At 37.5% G+C, this 22,418-nt stretch overlaps 2 protein-coding genes and 1 pseudogene across 2 annotated transcripts; all 3 read right to left on the reverse strand.

The window, feature by feature from the left end:
• Positions 1-10,457: 10,457 nt before the first annotated feature.
• LOC141649735 (putative disease resistance protein At3g14460) lies at positions 10,458-12,497 on the reverse strand. Its single transcript, XM_074458416.1, has one exon. The coding sequence runs from the start codon at positions 12,495-12,497 to the stop codon at positions 10,458-10,460; it is 2,040 nt and encodes a 679-aa protein (XP_074314517.1).
• Positions 12,498-13,537: 1,040 nt separating this feature from the next.
• Positions 13,538-14,887, reverse strand: LOC141649736 (putative disease resistance protein RGA3). Its single transcript, XM_074458417.1, has one exon. The coding sequence runs from the start codon at positions 14,885-14,887 to the stop codon at positions 13,538-13,540; it is 1,350 nt and encodes a 449-aa protein (XP_074314518.1).
• Positions 14,888-18,664: 3,777 nt separating this feature from the next.
• Positions 18,665-19,558, reverse strand: LOC141649738 (uncharacterized; annotated as a pseudogene).
• Positions 19,559-22,418: the final 2,860 nt, after the last annotated feature.

Genomic DNA, 22,418 nt, shown 5'->3' on the forward strand with positions numbered 1-22,418 from the left:
GATTTATCAACTTTGGGAGAGAATAGAAGCCCAAGTGAGAGAGCAAGTGAAGGGATTCCAATGAAGTCGTCGCGGTCGCTGCTTCTACTATATTGTTTTCTCATTCCAAGTTTTTACATCTCCCTATGGTCAGTATCTGCAGGCTAGTAATGTGCCTTACCTCTCCTGACAAACTCATTAGGTTTGGGCAATCCCATATTCCCAAATGTTTAATATAAGGAGCGTGCTCTATGCACTTTTCTGCTAAAGTCGACAAACTCTCCCTCAAAATTCTGAATACCCAGATAATGAATACCCTCTGGATACTTCTTGTTAGAACACATTGGGTTGATGATGCCAAGTCCCTTTGTTATTTGATTGTTTGTTCTTAGTTGAAATGATTAGTGATTGAAGCAATCAAATGGACTTTCAACAATGATTCAAGATGATCAAGCTAATCAAGGAAGTCAAGACAATGATATTTTCCAAGCCTTAGTCGAAAAATGTAAGAGTAAGTGTAACATTCTCATTTAAGTCAAGTAATGGCAAAAAATCATGCAAACGATCGTTATCTTGTGGTTTCGGTACTATCATACGGAGGAGGAATTTCGACCAAATGTTTTTAAGTGTCAAAACTTTGCAAACTTTAAACCTTAAACATTTGAATTTTCAAAAGTTTGAAAATAATCTGAAATTTTGGAGTCATGCCCACTGACTAAGCCTCTAGATTTTACAAGAACACCTTTTACTAAAATGGCAAAGAAGACTTGTCAAACTTCTAAAGTAAGAAAAGTTTTTTGCCATTTTGGTAAATTGTCACATGTTGAGTGTAGAAGCTTAAGTTTTCTGATTTCTTAAGCCCCAAGCCTATAGTCTTAACACTTACCATCACTCAAAGCTATCATTTTAATATTGGATTTAATCTTTCTAAGTTGTACTTACCTAAGACTAAATCCACTATAAATAGAGTGTCTTAGTCACATTTATTTCTCAAGACTTCCAAAGCATTTATTGTAAAAACCTTGCAAATCATTTGTGCATTCAAAGCTTTGTTCTTCAAGTGTTTGCAAAACGTTTTTCTGATTTTAAGTCTTCAAAATTGTTTTCGAAAAAAGCTGTAAAACCTCCAAGTATCAGTTCGTTGTACTGTGACATAATGAGTTTGTTCCATGATTCTCGTGTTAGATCTTTATTGTGATCTCCGTGTTCATTTAGTGAACTTTTGAGATTCAAGATTTTGTAACACCTTGAGATAGAACACATAAACTCTTGAAGCGGAGTAGCTTTAAGTTTGAGTGCAATTAGAGTAGGTTGGCGAGTTATTTTCATTGTAAGGGTTTAGTAAGTTTGAGTAAATTTCTAAACAAGCAATAAAATAACGGTTGGACGTAGGCCTCGGAGTAGAGGTTGAACCAATTTTTAAAATGTCGTTTGTTTGTTCATTTACTTTTACGTTCTTCCACTTTGCTATTTCTCGCATGTACCTAATCAAGTTCTGTGTCACAGTTACCTATACCGTGACATAGAACTGTTGTACCTTCTTGTGAACTTACATTCAATTAAGTTTCTCAAGTCTTGTACTTCATTATTCTTAGCTTAAAGTAATTAATTAACTAAGTTAAGGATACAATTTTTAAAAGGTACACCTAATTCACCCCCTCCCCCTCTTAGGTGTTAATCGTTCTTAACTCTTCAATTGGTATCAGAGTCTCGTGCTCTTGATATTGGTTAAATCCAAAGAGTTGATCCTATAGTTATGAACGATTCAAAAAACACTAAGTATCCCATCTTCAAGGGAGAAAACTATGCCTGGTGGAAACATCGCATGGAGCACTATGTCAAAAGTGCGGACTATGAATGTTGGTTAATCATTCAAAAGGGTCCCCTCAAAATCGAAGTGACTAATGCTGATGGCACTAGCTCCTTGAAAAGTGAGGATAAGTATGTTGAGGCCGACTATAAGAAAATCGAGAAAAACTCTAAGGCCATGTCCATTCTTCAATATGGGATCGGTGACCAAGAGATTAATCGTATATCTGGATGTGCTTCGGCCAAAGAGATTTGGGACACCCTAAGCCTTGCTTATGAGGGAACGTCACAAGTCAAGAAATACCGTATTGATCTTCTCATGCAACAATATGAGATGTTCAATATGGAACGAGATGAGTCAATTAATAGTTTGTCTTCACGTTTTTCTAGTATTCTCAATGACCTTAAGAGTTTAGGTAGGAGTTTTCAATCCGAGGATTTAGTCCGTAAAATTCTTCGTAGCCTAACTGAAAAGTGGCAACCGAAGGTTACGGCTATTGAGGAAGCTAAGGACCTTTCATTGCTCACCCTTGATGAACTTATGGGCTCACTTATGGCTCATGAGTTAACTTTCATGAAGCGTTCTAGTGAAAGCTCTAAAGGGAAAGGACTCGCTCTTAATGCTCTCTCAACTGATGAGGAGGATGAAGATGATGAGTTTGCAATGTTCACTAAAAACATTGTTGGCATGATCAATGGTCGAAACTCTCAAAGGTATAGCAACAACTCTAGTAAACGTCGTTTTCCTAACAGAAGATCTAACTCCACTATTGGTTGCTTTAAATGTGGCGACAAAGGTCACCAAATCAAGGAATGCCCAAAGTGGAACGATATCAAATCTAAGGAAAAACGTGACTTTGCAAAACGTGATTACAAAAACAAAGTAATGATTGCTATTTGGGGCATGTCGATTCAAGAGGACGATGTCCTTGAGGATGAATTAGACGCCAAACTTAGCATCTCGTCTTGTTCCTCAAAAAATGCTTCCAAATCATCAAAGAAAGAAGACATCAAGTGTCTTATGGCTCACTCCGCGGATTCAGACTCTGATTCAGACCATGAGGTAATTAAGCTCAAGAAAAAGGTTCGATCTTTCTCTAAAGACAAAGTTTGTCTCCTCCTAGATCAATTCATAGATAAATGTCGTGTCCAAACTAATAAGTTGGAAGCTATGCAAATCGAAATTGAGGACATAGCTGAGGAAAATGTAGTCCTAAAAGAAAGTCTAAATGAGAATGATCAACCTAGTTCCATGTTGAGTCTTGAGAAAGAAATCAAAAAGTTTCGAAAACAAAATTTGTTTTTAGCCAACAAAATTGACGAAACCGGTGCAACAGATCCCTGCACTGTTGCATCCAGTTATAACAAAGAAAATATGTCATCATTAACTCAAGAACGTGACCAACTTTTGATTGAGTTAGCTACTCGTAACAACGAAAAGGACGATCTTGTTAAAATTGCTGAAATGTTAAATGATGAGTCTAGTCATGTCAAAAGTGCCTTAGAACGAGCTCAAAAATCAAATGATGACCTTCTTGCTCAAATTGAGATGATAAAAAAAGTTGAACAGACTCATGCCACAGATGTCTCTACTGTGGCATCTGAGTTGAGAAAAGAAGTAGATACTCTCACGAAATTAGTGTCTTCCTTAACTAAGGAACGTGACACTCTTCTAACTGACCTCAAATTATGTCAAAGGGATAATAAACAATTGGAACAAATTGGGATGTTTTTTCTTAGTGACGAAGCCAGACTTGCAAAACAAGCTTTCGACAATTTAGGTAAATTGAATCTTTCATCTTGCTAAAATCGAAACATTGACTAAAGAGCTAGATGAGGCTAAGATGTTCTACTTAAAATGGGAAGGAAGTCAGAATGTTTTGGAGTTTCTCTTGAAACAATCACAAGAATATGAAAAATTTGCAAAGCATGTTGGACTTGGTTTCAAATGCAACAGTAGCACACACTGTTGCACTCGAAACCAGGATCCAAATCAAACTGACTTCCGAAGAAGAAAGTATGCTGGTCTTCCTGAGTACATCATTTGTAACTATTGTGGCAAAACAGGTCATGAGTTTAATGGTTGTGACAAAAGAGTCCGTGACTTAGAAAGAAACACTAAAAATGCTAAACAAGTGTGGATAAAGAAAGAGGAAGTCAAAAAGGTCGTTGTCAAGAAGGAGCCCAAACTTGTTTGGGTTCCTAAACTAAATGTTTAATTTTTTATAGGCATTAGTGAGGGGCAGCAGCAATTGGTACTTACACAGTGGATGCTCTCGTCACATGACGGGAGATGAAAACCAACTCCTCTCGCTAGAAGCCTACGATGGTGGCATGTTGACTTTTGGCGACAACAAGAAAGGTGAAATCATTGGTATTGGAAAAGTTGGTAAGTCAAAGTCATTATGCGTGGACAAAGTGTTGCTTGTCAAAGGTTTGAAACACAATCTCTTGAGCATTTCACAACTATGTGATCGAGGTAATATTGTTGAATTTCTTGCTAGTGAATGTAGAATCATCAATGGAAAAACTAGAGAACTCATTCTTGAAGGTAAACGTGTCAAACATGTCTACATGACTAAATTATTTTCATTGTCGGGTCAATCACTATCATGCATGAGTGTTCAAAAGAACGACCCTTGGCTTTGGCACAAACGACTTGGTCATGTAAATGCTAAGACACTTAACACCCTCAAGAGACTTGATCTAGTTGACGGCATTCCTAACATTAAGTTTGAATTTAAATCACTTTGCGATGATTGTGTTAAAGGAAAACAAGTTAAATGCTCTTTTAAATCCAAAAAGGTTTTTAGCACTTCCTTACCTTTTGAACTCATTCATATTGATTTATGCGGTCCCATGTGAGTTTTGAGTAGAGGTGGAAGTCGTTTTATTTGTGTCATTGTAGATGACTTCACAAGATTTGTTTGGCTTCTCTTCTTAAGTTCTAAGGATCAAACATTTGATGAGTTCTTAATTTGGGTCAAAAAGGTTCAAAACAAATTTGGTTATAAACTTGTCTCATTGAGATCCGACCATGGAACCGAGTTTGAGAACTCGTCATTTGAGTCCTATTGTAATGAGTATGGTGTTAGTCATAACTTTTCGGCCGCAAGAACCCACAACAAAATGGGGTTGTGGAACGAATGAATCGAACTCTTGAAAATATGGCTAGGACCATGCTCATTAGCTCTAAAGTTCCTAAGAATTTTTGGGCCGAAGCCGTAAACACATCTTGTTATATTTACAACCGTGTCATGATTAGAAAAATCATTGAGAAAACTCCCTATGAACTACTACGAGGAAGAAAACCTAATCTTTCACATTTAAAATGTTTTGGTAGTAAATGCTTTGTGCACAATAATGGAAAAGACAACCTTGGCAAATTTGATGCTCGAAGTGATGAAGGAGTTTTTGTTGGTTATTCCGATCATAGTAAAGCCTATAAGGTCTATAACAAAAGGACTATGAAAATGGAAGAAAGCGTTCATGTAATATTTGACGAATCTAGTCTTTTTGTGTCAAACACACAGGTTGATGATGAGGATGATGAATATGATGATGATTTTGAGATTGGTATGATCCGACATGATATGGATCAAGTGGTGGAAGAGGCTGAGCAACAGTTGGAGCCACTGTTGCATGAGGAGGATGTCCAAAATTCAGGGGGAGCTAATCGTCCTCCTACACAAGATGATGCTACCTCATCCAGGAGGAACAAGGACGGTGAAGAACAGCCCAATCTAAGCATAAATGAACCACAATCACCTCCTTCAAACAATCCTTATGCAACAGTCCCCTCTACTGTTGCAGACGAACAAACCGAATCCTCTAACCCACTTATTCCCAAAAAATGGAAACACCAAAACTCACATCCTTTATCAAATCTAACCAGTGACCTAACCTCTGGAAAAAAACCAGATCATCGCTTCAAAATTTCTGTTCACACAATGCCTTCATCTCAAAAATTGAACCAGACCATGTCACAGTAGCCTTGACTGATGAATGCCGGGTAATTGCAATGCAAGAGGAATTGGAGCAATTCGAAATGAACAAGGTATGGCATCTTGTCCCTAGGCCCTCCCAACGTACTGTAATTGGTACACGGTGGGTCTTTCGCAATAAGCTAGACGATGTTGGAGAAATCGTAAGGAATAAAGCTAGACTAGTGGTGCAAGGTTTTAACCAACAAGAAGGAATTCATTACGAAGAAACCTTTGCACCGGTAGCTAGGCTTGAAGCCATACGAATGCTTGTAGCTTTTGCGTCTTTTCAAGGTATAAAGCTTTTTCAAATGGATGTCAAAACCGCATTTTTAAATGGATACCTTGATGAAGAAGTGTTTGTTGAACAACCTCCGAGCTTTATAAACAACGAGTTTCCCAACCACGTTTTTAAACTTGATAAAGCACTTTATGGTTTAAAACAGGCTCCTAGGGCTTGGTATGATAGGCTTTCAAAGTTTCTATTGGAAAATGGTTTTATACGTGGGTCCGTGGATAAAACGTTGTTTATCAAGTCACAAGGAGATGAACTGTTGCTTATGCAAGTATATGTCGATGACATTATTTTAGGAGCAACTAACAATGTTCTTTATAAGTACTTTTCTGATTTGATGACTTCGGAATTTGAAATGAGTATGATGGGAGAACTTGGATTCTTTCTTGGTCTTCAAATCAAACAATTTGAAAATGGAACGATGATTCACCAACAAAAGTACTTTAAAGAAATGCTAAGTAAGTTTGGGTTGACTAATTCTAATCCTATGCCTACACCAATGGTGTCTAAAGTCAAGCTTGACAAAGACGAAAACGGTAAGAGCATTAGTGAAAAGGTATATCGAGGTATGATCGGTTCCTTACTTTACTTAACCGCTAGTCGACCCGACATACAATTTAGTGTCTGTGCTTGTGCCCGTTTCCAAGCAAATCCTAAAGAATCTCATTTCAAAGCCGTCAAACGGATTTTTAGGTATTTGATTGGAACACAAGGGCTATATCTTTGGTACCCAACTCACTACGAACTTGATCTTATAGGTTTTTCGGATGCGGATTATGCCGGTGATACATTGGATAGGAAAAGTACTTCGGGCATTGCTACTTTCCTAGGACCGTGTCTCATTTCATGGGCTTCTAAGAAGCAAAACACCGTTGTATTGTCCACGGCCGAAAGTGAATATGTGAGTGCCGCTCTATATTGTGCACAAATTCTTTGGATACGTCAACAATTGCATGATTATGGCCTTATTTTCGAGACTACCCCTATATTTTGTGACAACACGAGTGCAATTAATATATCAAAGAATCCTATACAACACTCACGAACTAAACACATCGACATACGACATAATTTTCTACGTGATCAAGTTGAAAAAGGTAATATATGTCTAAGCTTTTGTAAAACAGAAAATCAAATTGCGGACATTTTTACAAAACCGTTAGAAAGAGAACAATTCGAAAGACTTCGGTCGGAAATTGGTTTATTAGGTGACATATCGCTAAATTAAGTTACTTTTTCCAATGATTGATTAGAGGAAAGATTTACATGTAATTAAATTTTAGCTAATATGGTTGAATGCATGCAAATGTCGAACAAAATAAGATCAACAAACGTCTATGTGCACTTGTGTTAATCTTTGCATTGAGCCTCCAAAAATCACTTTTATGTCCCATCACCTAAAGTCTACACCCTAGCCTCACTCCCTCAACACTCAACCGTCCACTCACCTTGATTAACTACACCAACCCCTCATTTATTTCCCTGTTTCCACACTAAAACTCCCTATTACCCACTAAACAAAAACCAACCTTCACCTTTTTCTGTTTCCCAAAACCGTCAATACCCTTTCCCTCTCCACTCTCTTAAAATGCCTCCAAGGTTCTCAAAAGAGGTTCTTCAACTCAGAGATACATTTAACCCAAAATACATTGCCAAAAAAATGGCTCCCAAAACCGCTGCCAAAGCAAATGAGATCATCTCTGCCACTGCCAAACCAACCGTTGCACGAAAGAAGACAACCGCTAAAAGGGGCGGTGGTCGTGGCAGAGGGGAAAGAATTAGGAATCCTCCTATTTCTCTCCAATTAGATGCTGAAGTGGACTTTGACACCGATGAAGAGGACTCCGGTTATAAGGGAACCAAAAAGGATGAAGACATTCGAAAACCAAGTGATGTTGCCGAAACAAATGAAAAGGAAGATCAATCAAGTGAGATGAAAGAGGGGGAACTTGAAAGTGAGAAATCAAAAGAGGGAAAAGAAAGTAAAGAAAAGTCAAAAGAAAGTGAGGAAAAATCAGAGGGAGACAAAGAAAAATCAAAAGAAAGTGAGGAAAAATTAGAGGGAGACAAAGAAAAAGAAAGTGAGGAAAAATCAAAAGAGAATGAAGAGGATTCAAAAGAAAAAAAAAAGAAGGAGAAGAGTGACGATGAGAATGATGTTGTTGAAAAGAATGATGATAATGATGTGTTGTTTAAAGATTCAGTGAGTGAAAGCTTGGAGAAGGATGAGATGAGTAAAATTGATGCAACTGTGGCTTCAACTGTTGAAAGAGAAATCGGTCCCAATATTGAAGATCCAAAAACTGATTCAACGATGACGGCGCATGTTGAAGAGGTGGTTGATGTTGAGGATCATGGTGATACCAAAGAGATGTTTGATGATGGGCTTGACCCATTATTTTCAAAACCGGCATCAAGAATCCGGTCCAAGCGAAAGATGCTTGAAATCTTCGGTGATGATGATGATGATGTGACACCGGAGGCATCCCCTCAAAAACCCAAAGTCACTCAAAGGAAAAGGGGATCCGGCTCAAAAACCAAGGCACCCAAACGGGCTCGTTATCATCGGGATTTGCCAAGCATAGATGAGAATGAGATTATTGAGGAGAAGGTTCCACTCAACACATGCATGGACCTTGTTATTGCTCCTTATGGCGAATCATTCAAGAATGACGTCCTCAACCATCTTAGTTCTCTCGATCTTCCGGATGAGATTTTCAAGATATGCCACGGTATGCTGATTTGTTGCTTCCACAGTGGAAGGCGTTATAAGAAATCTTGGTATGACACCTCTCTTGCTTTCAAATACTTTAAAGAGGTTATGTATGCACAGGGTTGGGTGAATTTGTTGGACAAATATAGTCCCATGTACTTGTCCGAAATCATCCAATTCTATGCAACAGTCAAGGTAGATGTTGCATCTGGAAATCTCTCTGCCTATATAAATCAGAAACCCTTTGCCCTTACAATCAACCAACTTGCTGCCCATCTGGACATATGTGATGTCGGGCTTACTTCCTTTCCCAAACGTGATTGGGGTGAAGTTGACGAGGTTACCTCTGCCCAGGTCATGAAGGTTCTTCGACCTCATGATGACGATGGCCCAACCAACATATATGCGTTTGAATTAACCGCACCCATCAGGTTCATCTTTAACCTTGTTTTTCGTAACCTAGTTCCTAGCAACAAAAGCCGTGGGAGATGTTCTCTCCTCGATATGCTCCTTATTCATCACATTGTCAAACACAAACCCATCAACCTTCCTCGCCTTATGTTTCACCGAATTCTTGAGATGTCCACTGAGTTCCAAAGCGGCAACTTTGACAAAAATGCCGTGGTTCCTTATGGTATGTGGCTCTCTATTATTTTTATAAGGGAGGGGTTAGTGTTGAAGGGAAGCCCCGCAGTTGAAAAATTGAGTGATGAAATGACATCGGGCCTTCTTTGAGTCTAGCGCTTCCGCTGTCACGAGTCTAGATACTTTATTTCGGTTGTATTGGGATTTTATACCTTTTACTTTGGTTTGCAGTTGAGACAATGTATTCATTAAACTCTAAACTTTAATAAGTGCTTCAAATGGTTACTTTTGATATACTAACCTCGGGCAACCGAGTTGGTAACAGCTTCTCCTCCTACACAACGCCAAATCTGGCAATAAATAAGTAGTTTGGGTATTCTAGTTGTATAGTCTTGCTCTTAGTCGATGAATTATGGATGAAATATGTAAGAAATACTTTGCAACTCTTTATGCAATGTTTTAATAAAAAGCTCACATTTTAACCAAAAAAAATTAAAATCAATATTTTAATCATATTCAACGTTTACATTAATTATATTGTCATAATTGTTACACTAAATTTTTTTTACTCCGTAATAATTATTTTATTATTAAATATTGTAAAAGTTATATAAATTGACTTTTTAGTTGAGTTTGTAATTTTAAGTAATAAAAAAATAATTTTTTAAAATTTTTTTCAAATATAATATATAAATATTAATATTTTAATAAAATTCATGATTTACCTTTGACCCAACGGGTCGACCCGTTCGGGTTGGGTCTCGATCCTAAAATAACAGGTCATTTCGAGTTCGAGTCAAAAGGGTCACGGGTCAAAAAACCGGGTTTGTAACCCTAAAAACAGGTCGGGTGGGTCGGGTTTTTGGATCGGGTCGAGTTTTGACAGGTCTTTTCTACGTCAATAGCACAGAAGTAAATAGCACGAAAATAAAGTAGGAGTACCTTCAACAGGAGAGAAAAATGACAGTACTTTGATTAATGAAATATGTTTCAAAGCTAACGCATCCAGTGACAGTTTTACAATGCTAACAAATTTAATACAGAGTAATTCTATTACAAAGCTAACGAGGCACGCACATCTGCCATTATATATTTATTTAACTGGAGTAATATCTAAACGAATGTGACGTACTTTGGGCCAGTCCTCGCCATCTGGTTTTCTACACCTTCTCTCAAGGCTTTCACACTTTCTTATTTCAAGAGTGTTCAGAGCAGGCATGTGAGCGATTGCTTCTGGCAACGATTTCAACTTGTCGCACTTGTAGATCTTAAGTGTTTGCAGGGATGTGAGGCAGCTGATCCATTCCGGCAGGGCTTCCAAATTTTCACAGTTGAATATCGACAAGGATCGTAGGGAGGTCAAGTACTGAAATTCCTGTGGCAGATGCACCAATTTCGGAAGATCATGTAATCCCAAGTAAGAGAGCAAGTGAAGGGATTCCCACGACGTCATAGTCGCTTGTTCTTCATTGTTTTCCAACTCCAAATTTTCACATTTGCCAATGGTCAGCCGCTGAAGGCGAGTAAGTTGCTTTAGAGCTCCTGACAAACTCTTTAGTTTTGGGCAATCCCATATTACCAGGAATTTGAGCTCTTTAAGAGAAGAAACGCACCTTACACACTTATTTGCTAAAGTCGACAAATTGTCGCCCTCAAAACCTTGAATCCGCAAAGACCAAATACCCTCGTGAGACTCCCCACACAAGTAATGAAACGCTCCAACGTTGTCTAGTGTCAGATTGTACATTTCTAACAAGAGTATACCAGAAGACGAGCTTGAAGTCTGGCCTATTTCAGGTTGACATTGAACCGCTTTAGTATTTTCCAAGAGGGTCAGTGCGTTGTGACATCTACGCACATCCAAATGACGCAGGCTTGGACATGAAGGAAAATGTGTCAAGCTTGGGCAATCAGTCAAAATCAAGTCAAGTAGAGATGAAAATGTTGGGACAATTATCGAAGAAGTACCAACTTCCCCTGTCACCTTACGTCTGTCGTCTCTCCACCATCCCTTCAACTTTGGGAATTCAGACAGTTCAAGCTCTACCAATGATGGAAAGAATAACAACTCGTCATTTGAAGGACCGATAACATCATTCTCCATAAACTCCACATTTGAAATAGCTTTAAGCTTAAGGTATTTGAGGTGGCGAAGCTCACTAAGTGAAGGGAGAATTTCTAAACTATCAAACTTCACAAGATGGATTTTAACAAGGTTTGGAAGTGAAGACGATAATGACTCTGCCCAACCAGGTAACTTGAACGCTTCGTAACTCTCAATTTGAATTCTCTTGAGTCTACTGTGAGGCTGGAGACGATCCAATAAAGTTTCATGGATAGCTCCTTGATCACTGAATTGTATGTTCAGCTCCGTTACATGATTTGTCCTTAGAAACTCCATTTGTCGATAATTTGCCACGTCACAACTGGAATTATTGTTGAATATGAGACTGAGTTCACCTCTCAGGTTAACAAGATCATTGAGATCTCTCAGTCTACCTTGCATAAATGTTCCCTTTCCAACCACAAATGTAGTTAAAGTATGAAGATTTGTCAAAGTGTTTAAACCGGGTGGCATATGTGTCAAAAACTTGCAGTGACGAAGAAATAAGTGCCTAAGATTTACGAGTTTCCTAGTGTTTCTTGGCAGCTCTCTTATATTAGTACCATCCAAATTCAGCACTTGCAAGTTGTAAAGTTCGGTAATTGAGTTAGGGAGAGCAATCAATTTTTGATTACCCGATAGATCAAGATCCCTCAAGTGCAACAGGTTATTGAGAGTCTCTGGTAAAGTGTAAAAGGTTAAGGGATTCAAGTACAATACCCTTAATCGTATTAGATGTGAACAAATTAGATTAACATTAAACGAACAAATTTGGATGGCATTTAGATCACAAATTCCACGAACACCTGACTCGGACCAATCCAGATAGGTCCGTCTGGTAACTGTTAGAAAAGTTCGCAATGTCTTCATATCTCTCAATGGAGTAACAGGACTATCCAAGCGGAAACATCCATCTGGTGTAAATGAGAGATGACAACTTCTATGGTCAAATCGGCCTTTAGAAATATCTAATACAACATTCTCTTTACCAGCTACTTCTTTCGCAAGATCATGAATCAAATCATGCATCATACAATATTTAATCTCACCATATATATCTGTTATCACGTCTTCTAGAAAACATCTATGCAATAAAATAGAAAAATACTCGTCCCCGATGTCTTCTTTATTCCTACAGTCATGTGGCTCATCAAGACATCCATATTAGGATACTAGGCCCACTAGGGCCGACTATCATTAGGGTTAAGTGACGGTTACCGTCTAGGGTTTAGACTAATATGGTTTCTTATAAATATCGTGTCCATGTATTCGATGAGGCAGACAACTATCAATAATACAAATCATTTATGAAATTCTCTCCCCTTCTATAAACTTATCATGGTATCAGAGCCTCGTTCTTGAGGTCTCTAAATACGCTTCCGCTCTCTTGCCGGTGGGCAATTATTTACCGTGCCCACCGGTGGGAGGTAATCAGAGAACAAAAAAATACCCTAAAAAAAATCACTGCCTATCAATTTTTAGCACAAATAAAATATCTTTAAACCCAAAAGAAAGATTAATCCGTATTTTCGAAGACTTCTTCATTTAATCAAGGTGGTATCCAAAAAAAAAAAAAAAAAACTGGCGAGTTACGCATTGAAAAAACGGCGAGTTACGACTTTGAAAAAAAAAATCGGCGAGTTACGCAACCAAAAATTACTGGCGAGTTACGCAAAAGAATTTGTCTGGCGAGTCCTATACGCACCCAGAAAAAGTGTCTGGCGAGTCCTATACGCAATATTTTACTGCCTTGCGACGATGAGAAGTTTTTCGTAAAGAAGGTTTATGAAGATTTGAAGGTTTATGACGATTTGAAAATCAATGTTTTTATTTTAATTATTATCTTGCTTGTATTTCTCCAATCGTAAAGTTCGTACTATGTACTGCCTTTACGATTGTGGGAGGGTATTAGGATACTAGGCCCACTAGGGCCGACTATCATTAGGGTTAAGTGACGGTTACCGTCTAGGGTTTAGACTAATATGGTTTCTTATAAATATCGTGTCCATGTATTCGATGAGGCAGACAACTATCAATAATACAAATCATTTATGAAATTCTCTCCCCTTCTATAAACTTATCAATCCATGAGCCATCCACAGCCTAATTAATAACTCTTTCTCTATGAAGTAATCTTTAGGGAAAAACGCACAATAACTAAAACAACTCCTCAAAGCCGGTGTGAGGTGATAATAACTATACTTCAATATTGACATTACATCAGTCATACCTAGTCTCATTTCTATCAAATTAGCATTTTTAAATGACAACCACTTACTCTCGTCTTGATCATATAACATGCTAGCAACCACCTTTATGGCCAGAGGAACATTATCGCATTTTTTCACAATCTCCTTACCAATGTCAAAGAGATGATCGTTACTATTCATGGGTTCAAATGCTAGCCTCTTAAATAAGTTCCATGAATTCTCTTCCGAGAGACCCTTTAACTCATAAACGAGATCATCTCCAACCACATTTGCAATTATTTTCGAGCGACTAGTAACCAAAACTCTACTACCCTTCATACCTAAGTCCAAAATAGACTTTAAGTTTTCCCATTCATCATGGCTTTCATTCCATGTATTATCCAATACAATCAAATACCTTTTACCCTCTATCAAATTTCGGACTGCTCGTTGTAAATGTTCTATATCATACCATTCAAGCGCATCTCTTTTGAGCATTTGACGGAAGATTTTTTCCAAGTCAAAGTCGTTTGAAATATAGACCCATAACCTCAAATCAAATGCTTTATCAATCCTATCGTCCTCATTCAGTACTAGTGAGGCAAGTTCGGATTTCCCTATCCCGCCAATTCCAACAATAGTGACAAAAGAAACATTGCGACCGATGTCATTTGAAGATTCGGAATCTCCAAGTAACATTTCCACAATAGCCTCCTTGTCGGCCTCTCTACCAATAATACTATCTTCGACATCAACATACAAGGTCTCTAGTTTTTCCTTAGTAGGCACATACATATCACTAAACTCAAATTGTGGACAATCTTTGGCAAGGTCATCCAAGTTGTTCCTAAGTTGCTCAGTCCGAACCGACATATCAAAAGAAACAAGAAAGTGAACCGAAAGAGCAAAGAACTGGCCTACCTCTTTAGAAATATTAGCACTCTTTATGTGGTTTTTCTTCAGGACCATATTAGTGTTGAACTCGTCGACCACATCATCGAACAGATAAATAGCTTTCTTTAGCTTGGGAATAAAATCCAAATCTCTTTGAGTGAGGTCTTCGGGTTTAGATTCGACATCAAGGAGTATAGACTTGATGGTGGATACACGAAGCTTAAGGTCATCAAGTTGGGACTCATACCCGGACATGGAACATATCTCTCTCAATTCCTCACTGTGGAGTTTAGCCAACAGATTTGCAGCAACCGTGATCACTATTCCGGCTGCCATTTTTTCTTATTTGCTTTTAGATTTTAGATACAACACAATGTAGTGGCTGCTCTGCTTTATAAAAGAAATGCTTTTGTCTTTGCTGACTTGCATATAGCACTCTGTATTAAACAACACATGGTGGTCTCCATTATTAAAGCAAACACTAGTTCAATAGTACAAAGTAATACTCCGTCCATCCCAATCTTATTGCCCCTTAAATTTATCCCAAATACTCCCTCCTATTCTACATAAACTTTCCTCTTTCCTTTTTCATCTATTCACAATACCTTCCCTATTTCTTTATTTAGTAAAGTTTTATACCTATTTTAATGACCTTATCCCACAACAATACTTATTTTAATCAACTTACCCCACAACAATACTTATTTTAATCACCCCACCCACAATAATACCCCACAATACCTTCCCTCTCTCCAATTACCAAACCCCACTACAATACTTTACCTTATTTTAATTCATCTCCTTAATTCTAGTGCCCCCATGAATAAGGAGGTTTATCTATAATAGGAGGGAGTAATTGTCCCCTTTCTAATTTTAGTAAGTATTTACACTACAAATCATAAATCCACCCAAAAATAGTAGGACAAATTAGAGCTGACCCGGCCCGAGGAACCCGACCCGCCCCGCCCGAAACCTGACCCGATACAACCCGAAAATTGGGTGAATCGAAACCGAACCGACCCGACCCGAACCGACCCGATAACCGATAACAGCCTTATTTTCTCCAACCTGAACCCGACCCGACCCGACCCGATAACCGATAACAGCCTTATTTTCTCCAACCTGAACCCGACCTGAACCGACCCGACCCGACCCGTGACCCGATATTTTCTCAACCCGATAGATGACCCGATAATGAACCAGCTTAATAATGGTTTAAATAACATCAAATTGACATTCATCTTAATTATTTTCACTTAAAACTACAATTAATACACCTATCTATTATTTAAACATAAAATTATCATCTAAAACGAAATATATAAGATAAAATATATGCTGATAACCTGACCCGACACTGACCCGCTAATGACCCGACTCGACTTGCCACTCGTTGATGACCCGACCCGAAGACGACCCGACATGAACCGAACCAACCCGAACCCGTCACTAACCCGACATAACCCGAACTCAATATGACCCGACCTGCTTTGACCCGACCCGTAACCGACCCGAGTGACCCGATTGCCACCTCTAAGACAAATGGACAATATAATTGGGATGGAGGGAGTATATCTTAGGCTTACTTTATTTCGAGACTCAAGATTAGTCTGAGCATCCGACTTTCACGAGTCTTTAAAACCGCATGGTGGCTTCCATTATTAAAGCAAACATTACTACACTGTCTACACTAGTACGAAGTAATACTCCCTCCTATTTCCTTATATCTTCCCCTTTCTTTTGGACATAAAAATTAAGAAAGGGGAAGAAAGAAGGAATAAAAGATAATAAAGTATTCTAAGTTGTGAAATTTATAGGTGAGAGAAAATAATAAAGAATAAATGATGAATAAAGAATAGATAAAGTAATGAGAGTTGTTGATTTTTTAGGAGAGAGAAATTAATAAAAAATGAATAAAACTTACAAAAAAGGAAAGGGGGAAGATAATCAAACTTGTGTGAAAAAGGAAAAAGGGAAGATAATAGGAAATTGGAGGGAATATATCTTAGGCTTACTTTATCCCGAGACTCAAGATTAATCTAAGCATCGGACTTTTCACGAGTCTTTAACAATAATACATGGTGGCTTCCATTATTAAAGCAAACACTAGCTATTATTCTATTAATAGAGTTGGGATCCTCTCCATTTCCTAAAAGAAATGGATGGTCCATTTCTCTCTCACAAAACCATTTTATATTGTTTTTCTCATTTCATGTGCTTTTTCCTTTATTTTTCGTACTAAAAGATGAACCGCAAAATAGAATCTATACCGTTTAAAGGAAATGGACCCTCCATTTTTTTTAGGAAATGGAGAGACTCCCAACTCCGAGAAAAAGTATTAGCATCTGAGGTAGTACCTCATACCTTATAATTTTTGAGCATATACATATTTTTTCTGAGAATATTACCATTTATAAATATAGTTTTTTAGCAATATTATATTTTTTTAGTGTAATATTTTAGTAAATGTGGTCAAAAACTTTATACTAAAACAGAACTCAAAAACTTTAAAATAAAACTCAGAAAATAAACAATAAAAGGTACTATCTCAGATGTATAATCTATGAACGGCCGAACTATTAATATATCTTAGGTTGAACTTTTGTCCAACTCCTCCAATCATCTTCATATTCTGTACGTAGAAATACCAGAAAGGACAGAAGAGGGCCCGATGAAAGATGCCGGCACATTGGCAGATAGTTATTGGCGTTATTCATTGTATGACTTGTGCCAAAGACATGTTGGATTAAACTTAACGAGAAATTGAGTCATTTTGGTCTTTTTTTTATTGTATTCCGTATGAAATAAACATAATGATCATCATCATTGGTAAACTCTATTACCCTAACACTGAGAGTATAAGCCCGACTCCTTACCTTAAAATTCCACTATCTCAGCAGGATAAATGGGATTGCCCAGTCTGCGACAGAAGTCCAGCTTTTGCTCCTTGGAGCGCCACCGCTCAGCAACCTGTTGAACATGAAAACCAGTCGACTTAATGGTTTTCCATCACGACAAAACCAGTACTAAGTCACATTGTTTGCATCGTACAATGCATCTCCCTCAAATGAATGGTAACAAATAAAAATTGGAGGGATTAACTTACTAGATAGTACTCTCCGTCCAAGTAAATAGTTGACTACATTTGAATTTTATCATTAAAAAAAAGACTATATAACTATTAACTGTGACAAAGAAAGTACTATGATTTTTATATGTTTTTACAATAAAATAGTTATTTGTGAACATATTTACCAAAATTTCAAAGAGGCAATATTGAAGTATGCAGCTATAGAGGACAAAGTAAAGTGCATAGTAATTTGAGTCCTGAAATATTTTACAAAAATTTAGTAATTTTACAAAGCTAACAACTAACAAGGCACGCGTCTGCTATTATTTACTTAATTAAAATCTAAACGAGGGATGTGGTGTACTTTGGGCCAGTCGTCACCATCTGGTTGTCGGCACCTTCTTTTAAGATTGCATATTTGCATTTAAGGTTTTCACAGTTATGAATGACAAGAGTTTCCAGAGCGGGCATGTGGGTGATTTCTTCTGGCAACGATTTCAGTTTGTCGCACTTCCTTACGCGTAGTGTCTGCAATTATGTGAGGTATTTAATCCACTCCGGCAGTGCTTCCAAGCTATCAAACCTCCTGAGATTAATCTTAACAAGGTTTGGAAGTGAAGGCGCTAATGACTCGGCCCAACTAGATAATTTCAACTAGGCGCTAAGGTTTGGTATTTAATCCACTCCGGCATATGATACTGATGATGAGCCCCGTCCATCGCATATTAATAGCTAACTGACATTTTTATTAGGAAGGATTCCGAAGCAATTTGCTTACGAAAAATAATGCTAGCTAGTACAATATAGTAGAGTACATGTTTTTCACGAATTTATTCCCAAGTACTTGAGTAATTTTTAATCGTGTAGCCACAGCCACAGGGGACAAGCTAAAGTACATACTAATTTGATTCAAGAAAATATACGTAGTAAAATAACCGAACCTACTAAACCTAAGTAACTTAACTAGTAGTATAGGTTCCTTACAAAACTTTAAATCGCCAACCTCAAACTTAGACCGGTGAAACACGACACATTAATGTAGTCTAAGGAGTATCTTGGGTGACTTCACTATCGGCGTCAAACAATATATGTTCCTCTTTAAACATCTCATCACCAACAATTGACACCCAAGTTTCTACCACCTTTGCTAGTCTACCATCCCTGAAATCAACCACCAAAGAATGCACGTGAGCTTCCCGAGTCTAGAGGTTTCACCCTCGGTACAATAGCTGCATTTAAGTACATAGTACTGTCACTGCCAATGGATATCATCTTCCGGAAACCTCCATTGAGCATTTCTTTATGCATGTGCCCAAACACGACCAAAGGAGCGGACTAATGACTAGTCTCTTTTAAGGATGATATTGCTTGTGCTAGATCTGGATCCCCAAAGTCTCCACACCTTCCCAATCTTTGCCACATATGTCATCCGCAAGAGAACCAAGACCGCTTGGCCCGTTATGTGCGAGAAATATAATTGAGTGGCCGTCTGGAGTTTCCATAGCAGCCTTATGAATTTTGTCTGCACTTTCTTCCATTGTTTTGACTCCATATTTTTTTAGAAGCTTTTTCCTGAATAAGTTATCACCTCCACAGGAAAACGGTCTCCCGCCTACAACACTAACGTTCAATGCGAGGAAGTCCAAGCGTCCATATCCAACATGCGCTTCACCTAAGGCATCCAGCTGTAGCTGAACTCCGTCTTTTTTGTTTGAGGAGAACTTTTGAGTAGACCAGGAATCATGATTTCCAAGGATTGCGGCTTTAGGCATGTCGATCTTTGCCACACTCCTAACAAGCTCGTAATTCTCATTCCCAAAGTCACCTGTAAAAAGCACCAGCTCCGGCTCCAAATATTTGAGCGCCTTGTAATCATGCTCTATTTCCCAATCCTCATGAATGTCCCCGACAACAACGATACGGAAAGATGAAGCCATAGAGGATCACAAAGAATGACTACCGTTCCTTTTCTGAGTATCCTGGTAGTGTAGAGAATATTAATATTAATTTGAATGAATTGATTGATTGTTTGAATATATATAGCAATAGAAATCTAACTAGATTTTCCTAAATCTGTATTGAAAACCTATGACTAATAGAATATCTAAAGATAATTCCTAAATCTATACGGAGTATATATTCACAATATTACACCATATTATTCTTGGTAATATTTGGTTGTTCATTGTTTTCGAACTCAATATTACCATATCACACAATATTACCATATCACACAATATTACCATATTAGGTTTGGGCTCTAAATCTATACCGACGTACCTTTTTAGGGATCTTGCCACCTTTCATGTGCTTATTCTTCTGGACCATGGTGTTGAGCTTGTCGAGCAGGTCGTCCACACCGTAAACAGCTGTCTTGAGCCTCTCTATATATTCCCAACCTCCTGGTGCTTAGAATCGGCATCGAGGAGAACACAGTACTTGATGGTGGAGACACACCTCTCTCAATTTCTCACTGTCGAGTGCTGCATACAGTTTTTCAGCAACTGTGATTACAACTCCAGTTGCCATTTTTTTTTTCTGTTTTTTTAAGTTTTAACACAAAGTAGTTGATGATGTTATTGATTTTTTGTAAACAATGTTGTTTGTCCTCACTAATTCACTCTTTTCAGTTTTCACCCTGACTTCGTAAGATCATACAGCTACGACATTATCTTATGCTGCCTACCAGAAGTTATCATACTTGTGAAAACTGCTCTTATTCTATCCCAAATACTCGTCCAGCATAACTATTTCTCTTACTTCTTTTCTACTTTATGCAATGCATCAGAAAACCTATTTTCAGAGTTCTTTACATATCTGAATTGTCGAGGGGAGTATCATTTTAGGTGAATTCTGATCACATCACCAAAGATCGAAGATTAAATAGGTTATTTTTTACAATGTTTATTGAGAACTATCTGAACCTTCTGATCGAGTGATCGAGTCAGAGCAATAAGTTTCTACTACAGCAGTAAAAGCGGTATGCTCTGTATCCGCTCTTAAACAGAATCTTTATGAGACTCAGACGCAGTGCAGCATAAAATGCAACGATTAACCCATATTTATGCATCCATTTTACCCATAAACTATCAGAAGAAGAGCAAAGTGTCCAGATCCATTTACTCATCAATGCTTTATTCCAACTAAGGATCTCCTTTATGCCTAGGCCTCCCTCAGTTCTTGGGTTACAACAACATCAGAGCCTTAATCCCAAAATGATTTGGGGTCAGCTGACATGAATCATCCTTTAAAACCGTCAATGAGTGAACGCACACCTCAAAATGCGAAAAAATAGAAAAGGGAAAGTGAAAAACAAAAGGGGAGTGAAACATAGTACAAAAGCCTAGAATTTATATGGGCATAAAAATACCTACTGTTAGTATCACCCCATTTAAGATCATGGACCTTGGCTCTTTGTTTCAAGACATTCATGATTCATCTCAGCCTTTTTCAAGAAAACATACTTCTCCTCACATCTTTTCATTTCAGCAAATATCAGCCTATTCAAAGGATCAACACGAAGCAACTCCGGACACTTCAGAAGATTATCTTTGGCATGAGAGACACGAGCAGGAAGACCAGAAAACTCAGTCTTATTGAGCATTCTCAACTTCTACTTAACTTCTTTTAAACAACTCCATAACTTAATTTTGAACATAGCATTACCAATTCTATTCTTAGTCCAGACAGAATTAACAGTAGGACAGAAATCTTTAGATTCAGCCCACGCATTCAGATATTTAAAAGGTTTGATTCCCTGCCTGCCAACAAGGTCGTCATGCACCTTTACCAAAGCAGCTGAATGATCTGAAATGCGATTTCTCCATTTCTATGATGAGTTTAGTTATTCTCAAAACCCCAATAATATCCCAGTTTTATGAATGCGCTTTCTCCATTTCCGTTCCCCTAGCTCCTTTATAGATAACCCACAGAACTGCTGCAATCTCTATCATTTTTAGTTCGATTGCATCATGGTTACTCTCATGAGGCCATGACAGAATCCAACTAAAATACATAGAAATACCCTTACTTACACGGTTACACCAACTGCGTACTAAAATACCAGTCAAAACCCGTTTCAGAATGTAAGAAAACACCTATGTAATTCATGACATAAGATGTTATTAGTCTTACTCATTTTATGGTCATTAGTAAGAGATGTTTTCTTTTGTAAATAATGAATATGTTACCATTCAAAAACATATGTTTCATATTAATTTGCTAATAAACATTAAGGGTTATACATCAAAGAGTAAGTTTCAATCTTAATTAAACCTTGATGGAAGGTTAATATTATGTTGTATGTTATGAAATTTGGTCCTCTCTCTACCTATAAATAGTGACCTTTGTCCATCACAAAGATCATCACAAAAAATATTACAAACACACACATTAAAGGTTTATAGGCAAAGGGAGAGAAACCTCATTTCTCAACTAAGGGTTTATTATTCAACAAAGCTTATTATCATTATGTTGTCCGGAGATTTGTTCTAATATGATTAAAATAAAATTACATTTGTGATAATCATGTAATTCAAGATCTTAGGGTTCATGTTATGACTTATATATTTAACATGTAGTATCAGAGCGTTGTTTAGAATGCATGATTATCCATTAAAAGGATTTATATAAATTGATATAGTATGAATAATAGATCCATTATTAACTCTATTTTGTTAACATATAATTATTTAAATTCCGCAATTTTAAGTTTGAAAACTATTTCATTATCGTGATTACATTAATAATAATTAAAATGACATTAGCTAGATTATAATGTTTTTTAGTAACATTTTA

This window comes from Silene latifolia, chromosome 3, assembly GCF_048544455.1.
Source record: "Silene latifolia isolate original U9 population chromosome 3, ASM4854445v1, whole genome shotgun sequence".
Taxonomy (NCBI): domain Eukaryota; kingdom Viridiplantae; phylum Streptophyta; class Magnoliopsida; order Caryophyllales; family Caryophyllaceae; genus Silene; species Silene latifolia.